The following is a 20,456-nucleotide window of genomic DNA, read 5'->3' on the forward strand; positions in this document are numbered from 1 at the left end:
CCAGAGGAGTGGAGTCAGAAAGCTGGGGGTCCCCGGCTCATGGCCTTGTCCTGTGGCAACTCCTTCCTTTGTTTCCCCTTCTGTCCAACCATCGGCCTAGCAGCGGACCCCTTCCTAAAAGCATCAGGAGACATCTTGACAGTCTCTAAGCCAAGGCCTAAAATAACACAAGAGTTCCCAGGGGCCGCCCCCAGCCATGCAGATGACTTGGTTAGACTCTTGGCTCTGATACGAGGTCCCTGAAGCACAGACTCCCCTAGTCGCTACTGGGCATTAATGCTCATCACTGTGCACAGGTTCATTCCACTCTACGCCTCTGCGGCAGGTCCCATGATTGTTGTCTTCTTTTCATACACGTAGAAGGAAGTAAAGACACAAAGCAGGCAGGTCCCTGATAATAAAGAGGCCATTTTGGCAAAACCACGAGCCAGGCTTTGTGAGGAGGGTTTTGCGTTCATGATCTTGTTTTATCCCATAAGTAGGCAGTATTTCCCCCATTGACATATGAAGAAATGAAGATTGGGGTAAGTGGTGGGTGAGGAAACTGCTAGGGTCCCACAACTTGTAACTGAAATACAGTGAGTGGCACCCAGGTCTGCCCAACTTTGTAAACACCGTGACTTCCCGCTTTGCGTGCTTGGTAAGAAAGCGTTAAATTTGCCGTGCATTGACCAAGCGATACTACCGGGAAATGACACCAAACTGCATCACAGATTTCTTTCCCCTGCACTTCCTTCCGCCTCCTGCCGTTCACCGTTCCCACCCGCCCAAGCCCAGTTTAACACGTCCCTCTTATGCTTTCTCTACTGACTGATGGTTGCATTTTTTTTTCATTTTTCTTTAAAAACTAAGGCATAACAGAAAGGTCTAAAACTGTAAAGACGGCCCTACTTAGAATATCTTGCCATTCATCTGGAAACTGGAGAAATAATAATCTATTTACACCGTAAGGTTAGCATCATGGAATTATTCTAAAACCTGGAATGTAGAAAGTGCTTGATAAATTATTCGTCCCATAGTTAATAATACTAGTGATTATTATTATCACAAAATTAATGCCTCTGCTTCATGGAAAAACACTGAATAGAGAATATCTGTTTTCCAATTATTTTCCCTTTATACTACTTGGAAATTTTTTTCAGAGATAAGACAGGTGTAATAGTATAGTCCAAATAATATTCGACATGAGATTACCTAGATTCCAACCCTGGCTCAAATAGCATATGGCCTTGAGCTTCTCTGAGCCTAATCTTTAAGTGGGCATAATAATTGTATTTTACACAGTTGTGGTCAAGATGATATGTGATGACAGGGTCCAGTACCTGGCTCTGGCTTGCCACAACATGGGCACTCATGAAATATCATTGCCCCCTCATAAGCCTTGGCCTGCACCTGGCACCTATGTGACGAGGTGACATGAAGCTACCCTTTCTGCCCGGAGGTACAGCAGAGACCTTGGCCGGTATACAGAAATCAGTGGTGGATGGAGTCATCAGCTTGACTGAGGAATGCCGTAAACTCTCTCAGGAAGGGAACACTTATTGTACATTGAGCTCCAAAATCATTTTACTGGAAAGAAAAGTGTCTTTCCCCAAAGGTGAGAACTGCTAATTAACTTATGAATTGTTCCAGGGATCAGTACTGTGATATACTGTATAATTTGCCAGGTTTCAGATAACTTGAAATTTGCAGGTGACTGGAACCAGTTTTTTATTAACTTTGCATAATCTGATTTGGGCTCACATTGATGACAACACTTTGGAAAGAATGGGGGGAGTTTTTCATCCCAGAATCCCTGGAGTTCTGAGTCATTAGTGGGAGGAAGGCATCCCTGTCAATTGCTAGATCTTTGGAGGAGCTTAAAACACCTCAAGATGAAGCCTAGAATTTTCTAAGGTCCTCCCCCCAACCATCACCATCGTCTAGTTTGGATATAGAAAGTGCTCAATGAATTATTATTAATAGTTTTACAGCTAATGATAGTAGTAATTATTATCACTAAATTAATGCCTCTGCTTATTATAAAAATAAGTAAATTGTATATAGAATACCAGAACCCCCTTACCGGCTGACTCAAAACTGGTGGATTTTGCCCTAGAGTTAAGACAGTGAGGGAAGAGGTCACTGCGTCTAATAAACAATAATTAATAAATCAGTCAGCAAACAAGGGAGGGGTGTGGGCTGTCACCCTGAGAACAAGACTACAGGTGAATGGCTCTGTTAGAGTCCACAGAAGTCCTCTCTGAGGCTCAGAGATGGCAGATGACCAGCGAGAGTGACCAATCTGAGGCCCATGATCCAGCGTCATTTTTGAGCCTCCCACCGTTTGCCCCTCAGGAGAAAGACAGCTTCAAGAACGCTGTGTCCATTCCTCTTCCCCTGTTCCCAGACAACTGGCAATGCCCCATTCTTCCCAAAGTATGCCCAGGGCCCAAGGCCAGCCAGAGCCTGCCAAAGTCACCCCTACCCTCTCCACTTCGGCCTCAGACGCCAAGGCTTCCTTCTCTGCTCTTGAAAATAAAAAGTATTTTTTCTCAGTGCAGAAGTATTTATTATACTATGAACATTCAGTGAACTTTAGATAATACAGAAATGTAAAGAATAGAAATTGCCCATAATTTGATGCCTTCCCTCTCCCTAATGGAGCCCAAAGTTAACAATTTAAATATACTTCCAGAACTTTTCTTTATATCTGTGTATATCTACACATACATAATTAACAGAATATAAATATTTTTCCATTGCAGAATGTTATTTTATCATATACACTGTTCTCAATCTGCTTTTACACTTAATACAGTAGGTGTTCAATAAATATTTATTTCATATGTGAGCCATAATTTGTTATTCAATCCTCTATTAGAGGACTTTTGGGTTGTTTCCAAACAGCTGTTCAATAAATGTAATTTTATATACAAAAGACATAATTGAAATACATACATGTTACACATAGAAGTACAACATAGAACTTCATGTAAGAAATATATTCATAAATGTACTAATAAAGCATACATCCAATGGAAGGGATGTTTGGGTGCCTCTAGAATATCTCATGGATACCCCTGAGATATATGTTGATAAATTAGCCTCAAAAAGAAAGCTTTCAGATAAAGGGTGGCTACCCTGCTTTTGTTATGTTGTGATAACGTAGCATTTGTTATATTGTTATATTGGCTTCAAATCCTCGGCCAAGCAGCTTGACTAAGGTAAGATTCAGAATCCAATCCTGGTAACAAGGCAACAATTAATTTTAGGTAGAACAGAAAAAGAATCTGCTACAGATTCTTTTTAGAACAGGAAGGAAGGAATGATTGTGGGTTGGCAGGAGGGAAAAAAAGAAAGTGAAAAAAGAAGAAAAAAATGTTTTCTCATGCTGGCTAGTTCAACTACTCCTGTCTGTCTCTAGAGCATAACAATTGGAGGGCTTTTAAAGGATGTTTTATGACAGATTTCCCTTTCTTATTTGCTCCTGGGGCTGTATGCACAATGGTTTACTTCCTGCCCCGGGCTGAATGCTGGCCACTCTGGGATTTGTCCAGGGAAGCCTGAAATAGTCCCCACGTATGAAAGCAAGCTTGTCCACCTATCCCTAAGCATGACCCCCTATCCCTCAGTGCCATCATCTTTGCTGAAGTCCCCCCAAAACTGCCACAGCATAGGAGGGATAGTGGGGTGGGGAGTGTCTCTGTAGAATAAGTGCAGTGGCCCAGGACCACCGCGGGCAGCCACTTTGGCCTTTGCTTGGATCTGAGCAAGGTCATACCAGTCCCAGAAGAGATGGCTGTCCCAGGGGCTGAACCAGAGACAAGAAACGCAGTTCTGTGGTCCCCACAGTGCTGGGGGGGGAAGGAAAGGGGCTTGTGTGCCTTTCCCTTCTTTGCAAACAAAAGTGCTTAAATGTGATCCTTTAGCTCTGCGAATGCAAACCAGGGCCTGGTGCTCTGGGGAGAACAATTAGGCCAGAGACTGAGCCCAGGAAGCCAAAAGGGGATAGAAACCCAGACAATGATGCCCGAGCTGGGGGTGGGTGCAGGGAGGGGAGCGGATATGATAGCGAGGAAGGAGTTTCAATGTGAATGAATACTAATTAGTGACGTGGATATTAATGATGACAGTAATTAACAGGGGAAAGGAAGGGCTGTCATTGTCCCGGGGTGAGTAATCAATCTTGGCAGGTGATAAATAATGGTTCAGCAAGCTCAGCAGAAAGATAATCCGCCTGCCTGGGGGACAGCTTGAGCTGATGCTGGAAACCTCACAGTTTCTAGGCAACCCACAAAAAAAGAACTATTTTTCTTTTGAGAACAAAAAAAAAAAAAAAAAAACAGGTTAGAGTCTCTCTCCCACCCCCAACTTGGGATTATAGTTCTTATTTGATTTCTGCTTTGTTCTCCATTTCCTAGGACAAATGTTGAACTTGTGTAATTTGGAGGAAGTGGACACACACCCACATCCCCCCACAGACACAGACACACTCTCTCTTTCTCCCAAAGAATGTGAATGAATAGCAGTGTTTCTGATGCAAAGTTTAGCCCGGAGATGCCATCTGGGAGCAAGAGCTGGAGAAGCTTAGAAGTCCTGCTTTTGAGGCTGAAAGGAGGGGAAACGGGAAATTGCAAGGCTGTGTTGGTGGGCTCAGGGCACACAGGAAGAAGACAGGGCCCTGATGGGCCCACTGTGCTGGTGACTTCACCCCACACGGAGCAGGGGAGACAGGAAATACCTGTTTCTCAGTCTGCACCGGTCCCACTTCTGGCCACCAATCAGATTTCTGAGAAATTCGATTTCTGGGAATTAAACCCCTCTCCTGCATCTCCAGATCTTGAGCCAGGAATCCAGCCCAGGAGAATATTTGCAAACCCTCTCCCTCACACAGAGCTCAAACCCACCGCAGGACCCAGGTAGCTAGAAAGTCTCCCCTTGCAAGTTCTTCTCCACCAATATTCTATCCTGAGGTGACTCAGCCGTCTGCCATGGTCTGCACTGGTCTGAAGTGAGATCTTTGGGTGACAAAGATGGGTTGACCAAAAGTTCAAGACTTTCCAGAAAATTGGATTCCTCTACTCCCATATGAACCGTGCACTCTTAGAACAGGTGCCACATTGTCAAAGGGAGGCAGACAAAAGGAATCTTATCCAGAGGATTGTGACCAGAATGGTGAGGAACTCCATTCTGGGAGTCTTGGGGACCAGGCACATTTCCCCTGGAGCAAGGATGCTGGTGGTAAACAGAAACCGTTCAAATACCTGAGGGATGGGCTGGACAGCCTCACGGATTTACTATCATCAAAGGGCAAACAAAACTGAGGCCAATGGAAAAAGTCAAAGGGGACCAAGTTTCTTTTCAGAGAAATCAAGGACGATTTAACTGGAACGTGCTGGGTAGGGAGGTTTGTGAGTTCCCAGGTACTGAGGTTTTTCTACGAGCAGGTCACAGCACTTCTCACCCAGGGTATTGATGTTCACGGATGGACCCACAGCTCCTTGCAGGCTCTTTTCCACCAACAGGTTCTGTTGGGGCTCTGTCCACCCCCCGGTCCTCGGAGTCCTCTGCATCCAGGCACGGATGGGGAACAGGAGGGTGGCGAGGTGGGAAGGACTACATGAGAGTTTCTATGGTCCAGGTCTGGAAACGGCAGGTGTCATTTCTTCCCACGTTTATTCATAGAACTTAGTCCACACCCAAGTGCAGATGTGTCCAGAAAGGTAATCTAGCTGTGTGCCAGGCAGGAGAGGGAAGAAATTTGGGTGAACACACAGAAGTTTCTGCCAGAGACGCAGTGGCCCATTCATTTGGGATGGCAGAAACGAAGAGACTTTTGATAGGTCACCTGTGTTGGTCAGACCTTGTCAGTGAGGACGGGGAGCTGAGGAGGACCCCTTCCTCAGGAAATGGTCTGGGCCAGGCATGATGAAACTCCACCCTGCTCGTCTTGGGAAAGCCCTCGGTAGGCACTCCTAGCAGTGTGGAAATAGGGTCATCCTGAGCCATCAGAAGTGGATTTATTTTAGAAAAGGACAGAATTGTAACTATGGAAGTGTATCAATGTGTGGAAAGTTTGGTTAGGACAGAAAAGGGTCAGTTTGTACTGGCGGGAATCAGAATTCTCCTGGGAAAACACGTTTCTTCTGCTACAAGGTTAAATAGCCATGAACCCTTCAGTTGAAATTGCTTTCTCATTGCAGGTACTGACATTGTGCAGTGGCTCATGAAGAACCTTTCCATCGAGGACCCAGGTACCTGACCCTTGACCCCGCCTTTATCTCCACTGTTATCAATAAATACCCCATAATTAAGCTCCAAATTGGATTCCCCTGCCCTCGTGAGAACTGAGGTTATACATGGGAATTCCAGGACATGGGATCAATCTGTTTACAAATGAAATTAATTTATTTTCTCCACTGAGCATTCTATCTTTAAATTTAAATCATGCTTCAAGGAAATGAGCAACTATTAGAATGCCAAAGAGCTCAAAACAATAACGTGTGAAATGAGTTGAATTCTTGATAGCCGCAGCAATCACACATAAGTTGTAGCACTGTCACTGAACAGCCTTCTAAAGCCAGCTCTTAAAATTAGACCACCTGATCCACAATTAAGATGTTTAATTATTTGCTAAGACTCCTGTTTTCGGCTTCTGCAAGAAGGTGAAAGAATATTTTTTTTCATCTTTAATTGTACATTTCAATTAGGAAGAACTTACTAGAACAACAACAACAAAACCCTGACCGATAAGTTGCCAAATCTGTCCTCTGATCAGAAAATAAGCAGTAAAATTAATTTTCACAGCATAATTAGGAAATGGGGGAAGAGGTCTGAAAAATGAAAATTCTGAGTAAGTAAAGCTTATTATCCGTGTGCTGTTAATTATACTTTTCTCAATTTATTATATATTTCCTTTGTCTTCACTAAGTGTTCTTATGACTGAAGGTCGCATTTATAAAGGTCCACTAATGTGCTCTGATGTTCTTAATGGATATTGGAATTATTAGACTTACCTACCCCAAATTAAATGGTTCCAACCGCTATGCTTTTTGAAGATTTTTTTCCAAGCACCCACTATAGGTGTCTGACCTTCAGCTGTGACTCCTTGCTGGGATCAGTATGTCAGCCCTGGCATTCCTGTATTTTAACCTGATACTCCTAATCTGTTGGCTAAGAAGTGATACAATTTTTCTACAGTTCAATAAAATAAAGTTGCCAAAAATCTGAATGCAGAAAAGCAGGTCATTCATGGAAATAACCCAAGCCTTTTCACCACCTTCAATCGTGACTGCTGTCACAACTAGTGAAAATTCTTAATTCCAGTCAAGTTCTTCATTCACAGGGAAGAAACCATCCATGCCAACCCTTTCAAGAGACAGAACCCAAGTTAGCTCCCCTATGTACTTCCTCAGTACAGCCTGGACTTTTGAGGGTCCACCTGAAAAACTCGGACTGGATCCCGCTGGCCCTGTGCACTCTGGACTTCTGTGTGTCCACTTATAAAACACGGACTGGATCACCAGCACAGTTACATTTTACTTAAAGTCAACATTTCTTTGCATTAGGATTCTAAACTAAGGATACCTACCTTTCCTCTTTCCTCGAAGCAGTCTTTCCTCTTCCAAGAGCCCTGGTTTCTTTGCCCTTCCAATATAATCATTCTTTATTTCTGCCTTATTTATTCATTTTTTATTTGTATTTATTTATTTGTGTTTAAGCCCAGGTCTCCCTCTGTTGCCCAGGCTGGAGTGCAGTGGTCCAATGAAGGCTCACTGCAGCCTCAAACATGCATGAGTCAGTACAAAAGCTTTGAGATATGAGAAAAATCAAGAAACGTAAAATCCACATTGGCAAAAACAAATGAAGCCCTCCCAGAAACACTGATAATCTGAGCAAATTGAAACTTGCACATGTGAACCAGAAAGGATGCTGTTGACTATGTTTCTTGGAAGTCAAATAATAGGCCATAGCATAGTCTGTCTCAAAACTTTCATAGTGACCCACATATTTATTATTATTATACTGAGAACACTGAAGAAGCTGGTAATACATGAGAATGGGCTTCAGGAATCTTCTGACCCCGGCATGATTCTCTGTAAGCTCCCGAATGATGAGGGTCATGTTTATAAATATTTGTTGTATTCTGATGCCTTTGGGAGGACATTGAGGTGTTGGGAGCTGTTTGGGCTTCTGAGAAGTGGCTGAGTAGGAGGAGCTAAGAACACCTGCCAGCTGGGAACAGAAGTGGAATGAGACACACCCAGGCTACAGGATGCCGGGAATAGCCAGGGTGTGACCAGCATCTTTTCTTTCTTCCAATCTGCCAAATTTCTAAGCAAAAAACATTTCTGCTCAAAGAATGAAGTGAGAGTTTTAGCTCTGAGGCTGGTGACAGGAAGGTCACCGTCTTACTGGGTTTTGTTCTTCTTTCCCTGGGGGAAGAAGCAGCTACAGACGTTGAAACTTCCCTACTTGCTGGACCCAGGATTCTTGAAGCATAGAGACTTTAAAAACTAGTCATCCCTAAAATAAAAATTAAAATAAGGCTCCACTCATTCTAATTCCACCCATTATGAGTGCAAGTTCTTAATAAGCAACATCCTCTTGAAACGTTTGCAAATAAAGCCAAAATAAATCGCTTTTTAAAATTTAGAGCTTATGAAATTAGTAATTACTAGAGACTCCCTGAGCATTTCAATAATTTCCAAAGTACATTTAGGTTTGTGAAAGATTATTCTGTGTGGTAGAAGCATTGAGGTCTTTAATTTTTTTTTCTTGCTGCTCAGGATAAATTCATAACTATGTGAATCTGTTTATGGCTGGTGCTAACGGAGCAACAGGTTGCTTGTGACATTGCTGGGGATGACAAAACAGGATGAAACTACAAATATGAATCAAGGCTGCCAGCACTTATGGAGTATTTGCCCTGAACCAGATAATGCTAAGGACTGTACATGAAATATATCACTTAATTAAATACAGGTTTATCTATGGCAAAGCTCATACCCTTAACCGTGAAGCCAGACTTCCTTCTGAAAGTCTAAGGGTGAGGAATGGAGGTTAAGTAGCATCAGGTTCTCAGAGCTAGGATCCAGAGGAGTCTCAGACACATGGTGGCCCTCGCCCTCCCCAACTGAGCAAGTGCAATCGTATCATCAATGCAGATGACACTTAACCTCTCTGGCTGCCTCTCTGCTCGTCCAGTGTACATTTCAGCTAAGTAATCAGCTTCCTAATTCCTTCTCTCTCCTGTGTCCTTCTTGCAGTTGAAGCAATACACTTGGGAAGCCTTATCGCTGCCCAGGGCTACATCTTTCCAATCTCAGACCACGTTCTCACCATGAAGGATGACGGCACCTTTTATCGTTTCCAGGTAGGCCTGCTGATGCCACCTGAGGAACGGTCCCATCATCAGGATCTGACCTCAGATTAGAACTGAGGGAGGGAGGAAGAGAGGGCGGGAAGGAAAGAGAAGAAAGGGAAAGAGAAAGAAAGAAAGAAAAGAAAAGGGAAGGGAAGATAAAAGGAAAGGGAGGAAAAAGGCAGGAAAGGCTATTTGAGGGAGCCGCCATCCCTCCTCATCAGCACTGGCAAAGCCAAGAGAACTTTTGTCTGGCCTGTTGATTGACACACTTAATAGTAAAAGAAGAGGGACTTTACCTAACAAATGCCGTCAGTGTAACTGGTTTCTTGTACCCTCAATGAATCCCCAACAATAAAAAAAAAAGAAAGAAAAACAAACAGTAAAAGACCCTCGTTGACTGCGTACTCTGTCGGGCACTATCTTAGTGCATTTGGACTACTGTAACAAAATACCATAACCTGAGTGGCCTTATAAACCACAGAAATATATTTCTCACAGTTCTGGAGGCTGGGAAGTCTGAGATCAAGGTGCCAGAAGATTCTGTGTCTAGGGAGGGCCCAGTCTCTTGTTCCTCATTGGTGTCTTCTAGCCGTGTCCTCATGTGGCGTAAGGGATGAGGAGGCCTCTCTCAGGCCTCTTTTATAAGGGCACTAATGTCATCCCTGAGGACTCCACTCTCATTACCTAATTACCTTCAAAAGGCCCTACCTCTGGCTGGGCATGGTGGCTCACACCTGTAATCCTAGCACTTTGGGAGGCCAAGGTAGATTGCCTAAGCTCAGGAGACCAACACCAGTCTGAGCAAGAGCAAGACCCAGTCTCTAAAAAATAGCTGAGCATTGTGGCAAGCAGTCAGCTACTAGGGAGGCTGAGGCAAGAGGCTCACTTGAGCCCAAGTGTTTGAGATTGCGGTGAGCTATGATGCCACAGCACTCTACCAAGGGTAACAAAGTGAGACTCTATCTCAAAAAAAAAAAAAAAAAAAAAGGAGAAAAAGGCCCATCTCCTAATACCATCACCTTGGGAATTAGGATTTCAATTCATTTCATATGAATTTGGGGAGGACACAAACCTTTTGAACATAGCAAAAAATTTGCACGTATTTCCTCATTTATCTGAAGAATATACTTGGGGGGTGTAAATAATCAGTCATCTCACACATGAGAAAATTGAGAAGCTCAGACAATTAATGTGGTTTTTAGCAAATCTAGGAGGCAGCCTTGATTTGAAGAAGGTAAGCCTGGTAGCCCTTGGCCTTTCTGCTACTGTGTATACCAGGCCGCCTTCCTGGAGTGAAATTTCTACTCACTGCCCACTCATCCTCTCCACTCATTTCACACTCCTTCTTCCACGTCCTGCCCCAGAGGAAATTGGGGCCTAGGGTAGAAGTCCAGAAGTTTGTGCCAAAGTCCAAACCAAAGGGTTTGGAAGCAGAGTTCTTCAGACAGGGTTAAAGGGATAACCAGACCTGAGGCTCCTGTCCCCCATAAACTGTGCAGTTAGACTTCTATTGTCTTGGGGTAAAAAAATTTTGCCCTGTCAACTGAAGCACCTCATTTTTGCCATATTTTGCTGACTTTATCTTTTATTGCTCAACACCTAGATTAAAATGTTGACTCATCTCAGCTGCCTTAGAGAATACGAGAGAGCTGGAGTGTGGTGTCAGCAGGAAGGAGACAGGGAGGCAGCCTGTCATAGGGCGGTTCCTGCCTGGAGCTGGGGGCAAGGGCAAGTCCTGGGTACCTCCTGACACCTGTGCTCCTTTGCAGGCTCCTTATTTCTGGCCTTCGAACTGTTGGGAACCTGAAAACACTGACTATGGTAAGAACTGAAGCCACAGTACACACACACACTTGGGGTCACTTCTGGGAGTGCAGAAGACAAATGCTTGGTGTCTGGGTGACCACAGTGCATAGGTAGGAAGGGTCCTGACCCTGCTTCGGCCTTTCTCCTATTATTGACACGTGATAAACGTTCTGTTCCAATAATGGAGGAAGGCAGACCATACTGGACGATGCAGTGCCAGGAAGGGCGGAGGAAAGGGAGGAAAGTTTTATCAAGAGCCGGTCAATATGTTCATTGCATAGGGCTGTGGAGAACTGAGATCCCACAGCAACACTATGGGGCCGTGACTCGTGATCACTCCTTCCAGGGGCAAGGTTTCAGGGAGGGCTGGATCAAGGGGCCACCTCTCACCAGCCCTTTCAGTTCCCATGAACTTATTAAAACTTATTAAGAACTCATTGGGAAGTTAGGTGAAAAGAGAGAGAGATGCCAGGATGAGAGGTACAGAAGACCCCCTGGACTAGGAAAATACAGAGTGGGCACAGTTAGGAGTTAGCTCTCTCCAGGAAGGGACCTATTCCACTGTGCCACATACTCTATTTAAGATTTCTATGTTGGCTCAGCCTGTAGCTCAAGCGGCTAGGGCACCAGCCACATATACCAGAGCTGGCAGGTTCACATATACCGGGCCTGTCAAACAACAATGACAACTACAACAAAAAATGGCCAAGCGTTGTGACGGACACCTATAGTCCCAGCTACTTGGAAGGCTGAAGCAAGAGAATCGCCTAAGCCCAAGAGCTGGAGGTTGCTGTGAGCTGTGACAACCCAGCACCCTACCAAGAGAGACATAGTGAAACTCTGACTTAAAAAAAAAAAAGATTTCTGTGTGCCAGTTCTCTGAAGAAGTTGTATTATCACTATGCTACTTAAGAGAAAGGACCTGAGAACCAGAGAGGTCACAGGCTCACACTGCCACATTCGTCTGAATGCCCTGTTGAATGAGGGCAGAGACTGGTCCACCTCGCACATTCTCATATCCCCCAGGGCATAGTGCATAGCACATGGTGGGTGCCAGTAAATATTTGCTGGCAGTTCTGGTTCTTTACTGAAGATGCTGAACACTCTCTAGAGGCAGCAGAACTTGAGCTCAGGTGAGGGCCCCAAAGCCCATGCTTCTTTCCTGGTCCCCCATCGGATGTGGCTGAAGGTCGTAGCAACAGCACTGCCCCTCTGCACAGCATCCTGGCTGCTGGCCTGCTGCTTCGGCAGACCAGTCCGTGGCTGTCCTTGAGAATGGGTGCTCAGTGAGACCTGCAGCTTCTCTCTGGCTTCTCTGCAGGTTTGTTTAGGGCAGGAAGGCGGATATAGCTGGGTGGTGTTCAGGGGGCCCTGTCTCGCAGGCTTACGGGGTAAGTGCCAACCGCAAACCCCATGTTGGAGGGAGGGGAAACCAGCACCTAGAAGCTATCCTGAGGATGGGATGCAAGTGAGTCAGGGCCTCAGAAGGCTATAGCTGGGCTGGTTGTTCCTTGTCAAGTCTGGAGAATGACAGTCAGCAGGAGGACAGCCATTGGCTGTCTGCTTAGCTGTCCACTTAGCTTATGCCCGTTGTGGACCCCTGACACTGTGCTGCACCCTAAATAATGTGACAAGTGGATCCACCAAAGCCTCCAGCTCTGAACAGGAGCTGCATTTGACCACTCATAAGCCAAATGCTCCTGGAGCTGAAAGATCTCTCAAGAAAGCCCAACTCGGAATTTGAATTCTTATACCTCAGTTTCGTGCAGCAGCCGCGTGCCTGTGAGAGTGTAAAAACTGATATTTTTCTAGGCAATGGAGAGAGCGAGAGAATGGTATGAGCAGCTACCCAAGACCAAGTAAGATTCAAATATTTGCTGCAATAAAGCCTAGGCCATCTTACGCTGAGTTCAGAAGGGCCTCAGTCCCCTGTCTCTGCAGCCAGTCTCTACTTCATCATTGTATTAGTTGTACATCATGAACAAGGATTGAAATAACAGTTTTTTTCAGGCTTTCATTATAGCAAAATTATTATGAATTCCTGTGCCTCAGTGCATGGAAAATCAGGGGGAGAAGTCAAGGTGCAGGCTGCAGAAATGCCAGTGTTTCCAAAGCAGTATAGTCAGAATATCACAGGGAATCACCAAGAGAGAATTCAGCACAGTGGGCCCCAGGATCAACCAGTTCCGCTGGCTGTGTGATCTCGGCAGGTTATCCTCTCTGTGCCACAAAAACCTCGTATTAAAATCAGAGTAATAACGGTATTGACCCTGGCCCCCTATTTTACATGAGAGGCATAGGAGGTTCAGTTTGTGTCCACAAAGGACGGAGTTGGTACTTGCTGGTGGGTTTTATTGTTGCCGAGGTGCTAACTGGTGTTATTAGTTCTGTGCTGGTGGCTGATACTGTTTCCACCAGGCTGGTGGTTGACATGAGGATGACTACAGTGGCCCTCTCACCAGAAAGGACGTGAAACTGAAACTGAGAATTCAAAATAGGTATGATTTGGACTGATGAATACCCAGAAACTTTCATTCATTCAACAAGCATTAACTGGTCACCGACTCTGTCAATATCTATGTCACAGTTCTGGATACGTCACAGTCCTTTCTGCTGAGCAGTCTAGGATTGGGGGGGGGGCAAGGTCATGGTGAGGGTCCTGTCGGAGGAGCCAGAAGTCTTCTGTTGATGAAGAATGATTAACGAGGTTGAATAGCTTGGGAGGGGCAGGTTTATAAAAAGGCTTTGGGAGTCAAGGAGAGATATTTAGAGTGGATTCAGCAGTTTGGGGCGGCCACTGTGGGTCCCCAATGACAAATGATGACTTGAAGAGTTCCCTCATCTGTAAGGTGGGAGTAAGAACAGAGCCCACCGCGCAGGGTCATTATAAGGGCTGCGTTAGTGAATATTTGGAAGGTCCCTAGGACTGTGCCTGATGTTTGCTGGGCTCAGTTTAAGCTGAGGCTGCCACTACGGAGACTTCTTCAGCACCCAAGACACCAAGGAGGTGCTCAATAAGTGTTCATGTGACTAAATGAATGCGTAAATGGCTGGTGAATGTCACAGAGGAAACTCCACAGAACTCTGCCCTGGATGGCCATGCCAATTCCAACTCTGTCACTAGCTGACCTTTTAGGGAAATCATTTCTCTGGGCCTTTAATTTCCCATCTGTAAATGAGGGATCTATCTGCACTTGATGGTTGCCGAGGTTACTTCCAATGCTAGGATTCTCTTGTTTTAAAAAGTAATTAGAGGCTATAGGGCAATGGAGTAATGAGTGATTTGTATGTTCCCTAGTTTAGGAGACTGAGGTAAACCATGATGTCACTCACAAATACAGTTTAGAAGGAGGTTAGTTTTTTGAGTGCACTGAAATCCAAAAAGTTCAATAGTTTTTAAAAAATATATTTTAATCAGCCCCAGGTAAGGCTGGAACTCACCACCCTGTTTGCAGGGCTAGTGCTCTAACTACTGAGTGCCAACACCTGTTATATATGAACCTGTTCCCTTGATAAAATGTTTACATTGTTACAGTTTTATCGTGGTGACATGTGGTGAGCCTGAGGTGTCAGTGGGTTCATCCCTGTGAGACACGAGTGGGGTTGGAATGCCAGGTGTGAGGGCAAGGGGACAAAGGTTTTTCAGTTAGAAATTAAGTATTCAAGAGAAACCAGCATCTGAGTTTGAAACAAGGGCCCCAGCTGCCCTCTGATAGGATTGGCGGTCGTCATGGTCATTTGGGTTGGCTGAATGTCGTAGCAAGTACTGGTGAAAGCACCATCGGGGGCTCCGACAAGCCCCAGGGAGATCTGTGCTGAGAGTGGCCGCACCCTGCTCTCTGGATGTGGGGAACAGAATCCTTGTGAGTGACCGTAGCCACAAGGGAAGGGGGCTGGAAACATGTGGCCAAGAGACTTGCCGTCATCAGGAGCAGCACTAGCTGTGCGTCCCATACACAGTCCCAAACTTCACAATCCCACTGACCCATTTTGACGAGGGGGGGTTGAAAATTTCTTGGGATGACTCTGCCTGCATAAAACCCATCGTCCAGATCTGGGTTAGCCGCTTCTGAATTTTACATTTGGCCGATTCAAACAGTATTGTCAAAGCAGCTGCCACCTCCTGTTCACTGACGTGAACTGCTGGCAGGTCATTCTGACCAGGCCTGAGGGGGCTGGTGACACACCAGGCTTCCTTCTTGAGGTTGCCCCCACTCCACAAACTGCCTGTGGTCCAAGAGAACGAAGGAGATGCTTTGTAATAGAACTGAGATCCCTTTATCAGACACAACGGCCGTTTGGTTCATTGGAAAAGTTGTGAGTAGAAAAGGAATGATATATACATACCTTACAAACTTCATATGAAGGGAAGGTAAACAAAAGAACATTCATTTGACAGCCTTTTGAGGTAGAACCAAAGACTTATCTTTGATTATGAGCCACCGTAGCTTGAGTTTCTTTGTTAAGCAAACCACACTCAGAATAAACCACCTCGTTTTGGTATCTTTAAAGAGTAAGAGGAATTTAAAGGCAATTTTTAAAGCCTTTAAATATTGGCCTCCCCTAGATTTTTATTATTTTTCCCATCTTTCTGGTTACCTCACCTTTACCAAATTCACCAGCAGTTGTCTTAGCCAGCTGCTTTTCTTTAAGTTGTTCCAAACCATTCAACTGAGTCTTCGTAGAAACAACAACTCTCCCTCTTCTCACATTAATTTCATTGGTAACTTGAACTTACCATGGTTACAATAACAGATAAGCCTGGCATAAGCACATTTGGGAACAACCGCAGCTGACTCTTGTGAGCACACAATTCTCCTGGTGGGATGAGAGTGTGTGCACACGGAGGGCAGGCTCCCAGCTGGGAAGGTGCTAAACTACCCATCACAGGTGCCATCAGTAAATTTTACAGCAAATGGAGGGTGATAAATGATCCAGCAAGGAGTTGACTAGAGATCTCTCAGGATAATTAAGCAATCGTCTTGTCCAGCAACACCATGAAGGCTAGCATCTGCGACCTCCTTTCCTGGTTGTTCTGGTTTGGGTCTTACCATTCATTCACCGTCTTCCCCGGGTCCTTCCATCGGCACTGGAGAAGGGAAAGACACACACCGAGGAAGCAGAAGGAGGGAGAGGAAGTGATGCAGGCCATGTTGGAAGAAGCATGTCCTGGCAACTGAGGGACAGAAGAGACCTCAGTTGTCTTCTCTTTCTACCCTCTCACTGCAGGCCAGGCCCTGGTGCTGCAGGGGCCCTGACAGGGATAAAACTGCATAAGACAAAGCCCCTACCCTTCTAGAGTCCTCAGCCTAGGGAAGGGCACAGCTCAGGAAACACAGGATCTCAGTGCCATGGCCGAGGTTCCACGATGGAGGATGTGTAGAAACTAAGGGGAACACCAGGCTGGGTTTCACAGGCCAGTAGGAAGTCACCAGATGGAGGGCAAGAGGGAAGAGAGAAGGACCTTCACAGAAAGGACACACATGCAAAGGAGTGGAGCTGACAGTTTGGTGGCCTTGCAATGCCTGAGGGAGGGAGGAAAAGAGTTGACTGGATTAAGCAGAGGCTGCATTACAAAGAACCACATTTGGGCGGCGCCTGTGGCTCAGTGAGTAGGGTGTCAGCCCCATATACCGAGGGTTCAAACCTGGCCCCAGCCAAAACTGCAACAAAAAATAGCCGGGCGTTGTGGTGGGCACCTGTAGTCCCAGCTACTCGGAAGGCTGAGGCAAGAGAATCACCTAAGCCCAAGAGCTGGAGGTTGCTGTGAGCTGTGATGCCACAGCACTCTACCGAGGGCAATAAAGTGAGATTCTGTCTCTAAAAAAAAAAATTAATTAATTAAAAAATAAAGAACCACATTTACCACCCTTAGGAGGCTGACCTCACTTTTGAGGCCATGGGAATTCAGTGCAGAGAGCTTATAGATACAGTCGTATTTGTGAAAGTTTACTGAAAGGAGGATGTTTGGGGTGAAACAAAGTAAGGAGGAAGAAGGGAAATTGTAGGGATTTGAAGATGGGGTCCTCATCTGATCATGATCTACAAGAAGATTCCTAAGGTTTGGTTATCTGGTCTCCACTTAGAAAACGTGTTCTTCTCAGGATAGTGCTGGGCATGTAGCAAGGGCTGGCTAGCTGGATGGGTGAAGGGCTGGAAAGATGGCTGGCTGGCTGGACTGGTGAGTGGGTGGATGGATGGATAGATGGATGAACAGAGGGATGGATGGACTGGTGGGTGGATGGATGGCCAGACACATGGAAGGATGGATGGATGGATGGATGGATGGATGAATGGATGGATGGATGGACTGGTGGATGGAGGGATTTATAATTTTACTACACTGCTGACTTTGTGCATGTTGTATTCTCTCTTCCTCAGCCATCTACCTCTGTAAGAGGACAATGCAGAATAAAGCGAGGCTGGAGTTGGCAGATTATGAAGCAGTAAGTATGATTATTTTCTAGGCCAGGTGTGAGAGGAGCTCAGGGAAAGCTTGCATTCTCCCTTTTCTTGCCCTAGTCCCTTTTCAGACAGTGGAAAGAAGTCTCTTCCATTTCCCCTCCTTTGTTCTCTTGCTCCTCTTACTGTCACAATAAAAGTTTACATAAATTACTCTCAAAATTCAACACTAAAGAAAGAAAATAATTCTGTACCCATAATAATTTAAAATTTAAAAATAAAAAAAGAAACAACACAACTTAAAAATTCAATTCAGAAAATAAGACAAGACACATGTCCCCGGAGGTGTCCACTGTCCGGCCTTCTTACCTTCTTCCTTCATCTTCCTTCCGAAGATGTGGTTCCTTACAAAAGTTGGATGCTGGTCTCCCTTCCCATGTGACGGAACCCAGAAACCAAAACACAGAGCGCTTGAAAACTCACAGATAATTTAAATTTTTTTTAAAACTTTGGGTTGCAGAATTTTTCCCCAAACTGAACTTCATATGAGTCACAGAGATACAGAAATCGGGTAAACATCCATGTACTTCCCACTTCCCTCTCCTCCTACCCACCACAGGGGAGGTGCTGCTGAGCCAGGAATGGCCCCAGGGCCAGCATTTCTAGGGGGAGGGGGCTACGTTAGGGCAGTAGGGAATCCTTCCCTGAATAGTCCAGATTAACATCATCTTCAGGCCCTCACCATCCAAATGCCTTTCCTGCTTCTACTGCCTCAGTTTCCAAAACAAGCATGAGGCCCCGCTCTGCCAGGCCTTCACTCTTTTGGGTCCCCAAGCCTGCCAAGGCACTGGGCCATCGTTCTCCTCTCCCCTGCCCAGTGGGTGCCACTGGAGAGCAGTGCCCTGTGCACAGCCCTTCTTCCCCTTTAATCCGACTGGCTTTAAGAACCTAGGAATGGGGGTGGATGGGACCAGGAGGGGGACGCAGGGCAGGAGTTTGTTCAGAGCATCCGGACCTGGTTAACATTTGCATGTCAGATCTTATGTTGGATACTCTGATCTTCCCAAGCAAACACTGACATGCTTTGCTCAAAACCATGGCATTGAGTGTCCAGGGAGCCCAGTCCTGTCCCTGTCTTCCCTGACACCCAGCAGTCACATCGCCCATCTCTCAGAAGATGGCTATTGTGCTCTGTGCTTGGACATGATGACGTCACTTCCCTAACACGAGCAGAGGAAAGACCCAGACGGCAGAACTGGGGGCACCTTCGTCCTGTGTTTCTCCTCCCCACATTCTCCGTGTTTTAGAAAATGGCCTGCACACAGATAAGACAGCCCCAACTCCTGGTGGACTTTCTTCAGTGTCCCTTAGCCATTCCACTCTGGTATTTGTAAAGATGTTCCTCAGCTTGAAGTTCTGCATAAAATGGTTAGAAAGTTAAGAATTACTTATTCTTATTCTCTTACTTAAAACAAAAATTCAAACAACAAAGAGAGAAGATGACCTGTGATTCTTTCCCCCACCAAGTTTTTTTCCGTACATGCAATTTTTTCTTTACCGAAAAAGAAAGAAAAAAAGGAAGCAGACCACAAACATGACTGTGTCAGCTGTTGCGGCTTCCAGTCATGTACTGGTGGCACCTCAGGAGCCTTTCCCTGCCAGAATGATAATGGACTCTATTGTTTTTAGTGGCCGCCTAGAATTCCATGCCAAGACTGTATCACCCAACTACGCCCCAACCGATACTGATCTTTGGGCATTCAGAGCTTTACATCCTATGAACAGCAGAAGCATTGAAGAGCCAGTTTTTTTAGACGTACTTGCACTGCAAGCCTTGGTAATAACTGTGAGTTCACATGTGGTGCTGCGGAGTTAAAGCTCCTTTTATATTAATAATCCACTAATGAGGATAATCAATTAGTGTTGGCATGAGCTCTATGAAAATACATAGCATTGTGTGGGCTCCCGCCACGCATTCATCTGAATTAGTAGGATCATTAGGCAACCTGTCAAACTCCCCTCCTCACCGTCCTCCGGTTCCACTAGGTAACTGTGACTTAGAGGAAACACTTCCCCCCTTTTTCTCTAAAGGCAACCCTGGATGGCTTGCTTTCTGTTTTTGGCTTGTCTTTTCACGAACATCACAAACATAGACACTCCCTCTGGGCCGTTCTTTAATCCTGGCAGGTCCTCTGTGACCTTCCCAGGTCTCTGCTGGAAGATGAGTCCTGAGAAATCCAGCCTCAGCTTTGCTCTCAGAGATGCCTCACGAGCTGCCAGGAGCCCATCTTTCATTCCCCAGCAGCCACAAACCATTCTATCTAGTTCCAGCAGCAAGTTCTGTGTGGGTTGTGTTCATATAAAACACATATGAAGAGAGGAATCCAGCGAACCATCGAGACGTCAGACATAATAGGTGTGTAAATTAACATGAATAGTTCCGCTCTGTACAGCGGCAGGGTCTGGTGCAAAGTCAAATTGGTTCCATGTCCGGTGGATTTAAAGTGGGGCCTGCTCTTTTGTTGAGAGTAACCGAAATAGATGGCTGCCTCGTAATAAGCGTGGGTGTGCAGGTGCTAACTTACGATGATTAATGCCTTCTTGTTGATTTTCTTTTCTCATTAGGAGAACTTAGCAAGACTCCAGAGAGCCTTTGCCAGAAAGTGGGAATTCATCTTCATGCAAGCAGAAGCACAAGTGAAGTAGGTGAACTCGGGAGAGACCCTTTCAGAGAGAAAAAGGCTGGGAATTTGGAGATGGTGTGAGAGTGGGGTTTGCCAAAAACAGGTGTTAGCGTCCCAACCTCTCGTCAGCGTGACTGAGTAGAAATTAAGGACAGGATGGATAAGTTTCATCTTTGTAACTGAGGTCACTCTAAAGTAATTTCAAAGGTGTATGC

The 20,456-nt window shown here is 45.5% G+C and overlaps 1 protein-coding gene across 2 annotated transcripts in view; it reads left to right on the forward strand.

Moving 5' to 3' along the window:
• The window catches only part of RGS6 (regulator of G protein signaling 6), a 582,828-nt gene that overhangs the window by 468,696 nt on the left and 93,676 nt on the right, over positions 1 to 20,456 (forward strand). For both annotated transcript variants that reach the window (XM_003801053.3, XM_012812220.2), the window contains exons 4-8: positions 6,186 to 6,236; positions 9,252 to 9,358; positions 11,119 to 11,170; positions 17,537 to 17,601; positions 20,183 to 20,259. In XM_003801053.3, the coding sequence (XP_003801101.1) occupies positions 6,186 to 6,236; positions 9,252 to 9,358; positions 11,119 to 11,170; positions 17,537 to 17,601; positions 20,183 to 20,259 (352 nt within the window). The remainder of the gene's footprint in view (positions 1 to 6,185; positions 6,237 to 9,251; positions 9,359 to 11,118; positions 11,171 to 17,536; positions 17,602 to 20,182; positions 20,260 to 20,456) is intronic.

The sequence above is a fragment of the Otolemur garnettii genome, unplaced genomic scaffold (assembly GCF_000181295.1).
Source record: "Otolemur garnettii isolate 467f Iridium unplaced genomic scaffold, OtoGar3 scaffold00196, whole genome shotgun sequence".
Taxonomy (NCBI): Eukaryota; Metazoa; Chordata; class Mammalia; order Primates; family Galagidae; genus Otolemur; species Otolemur garnettii.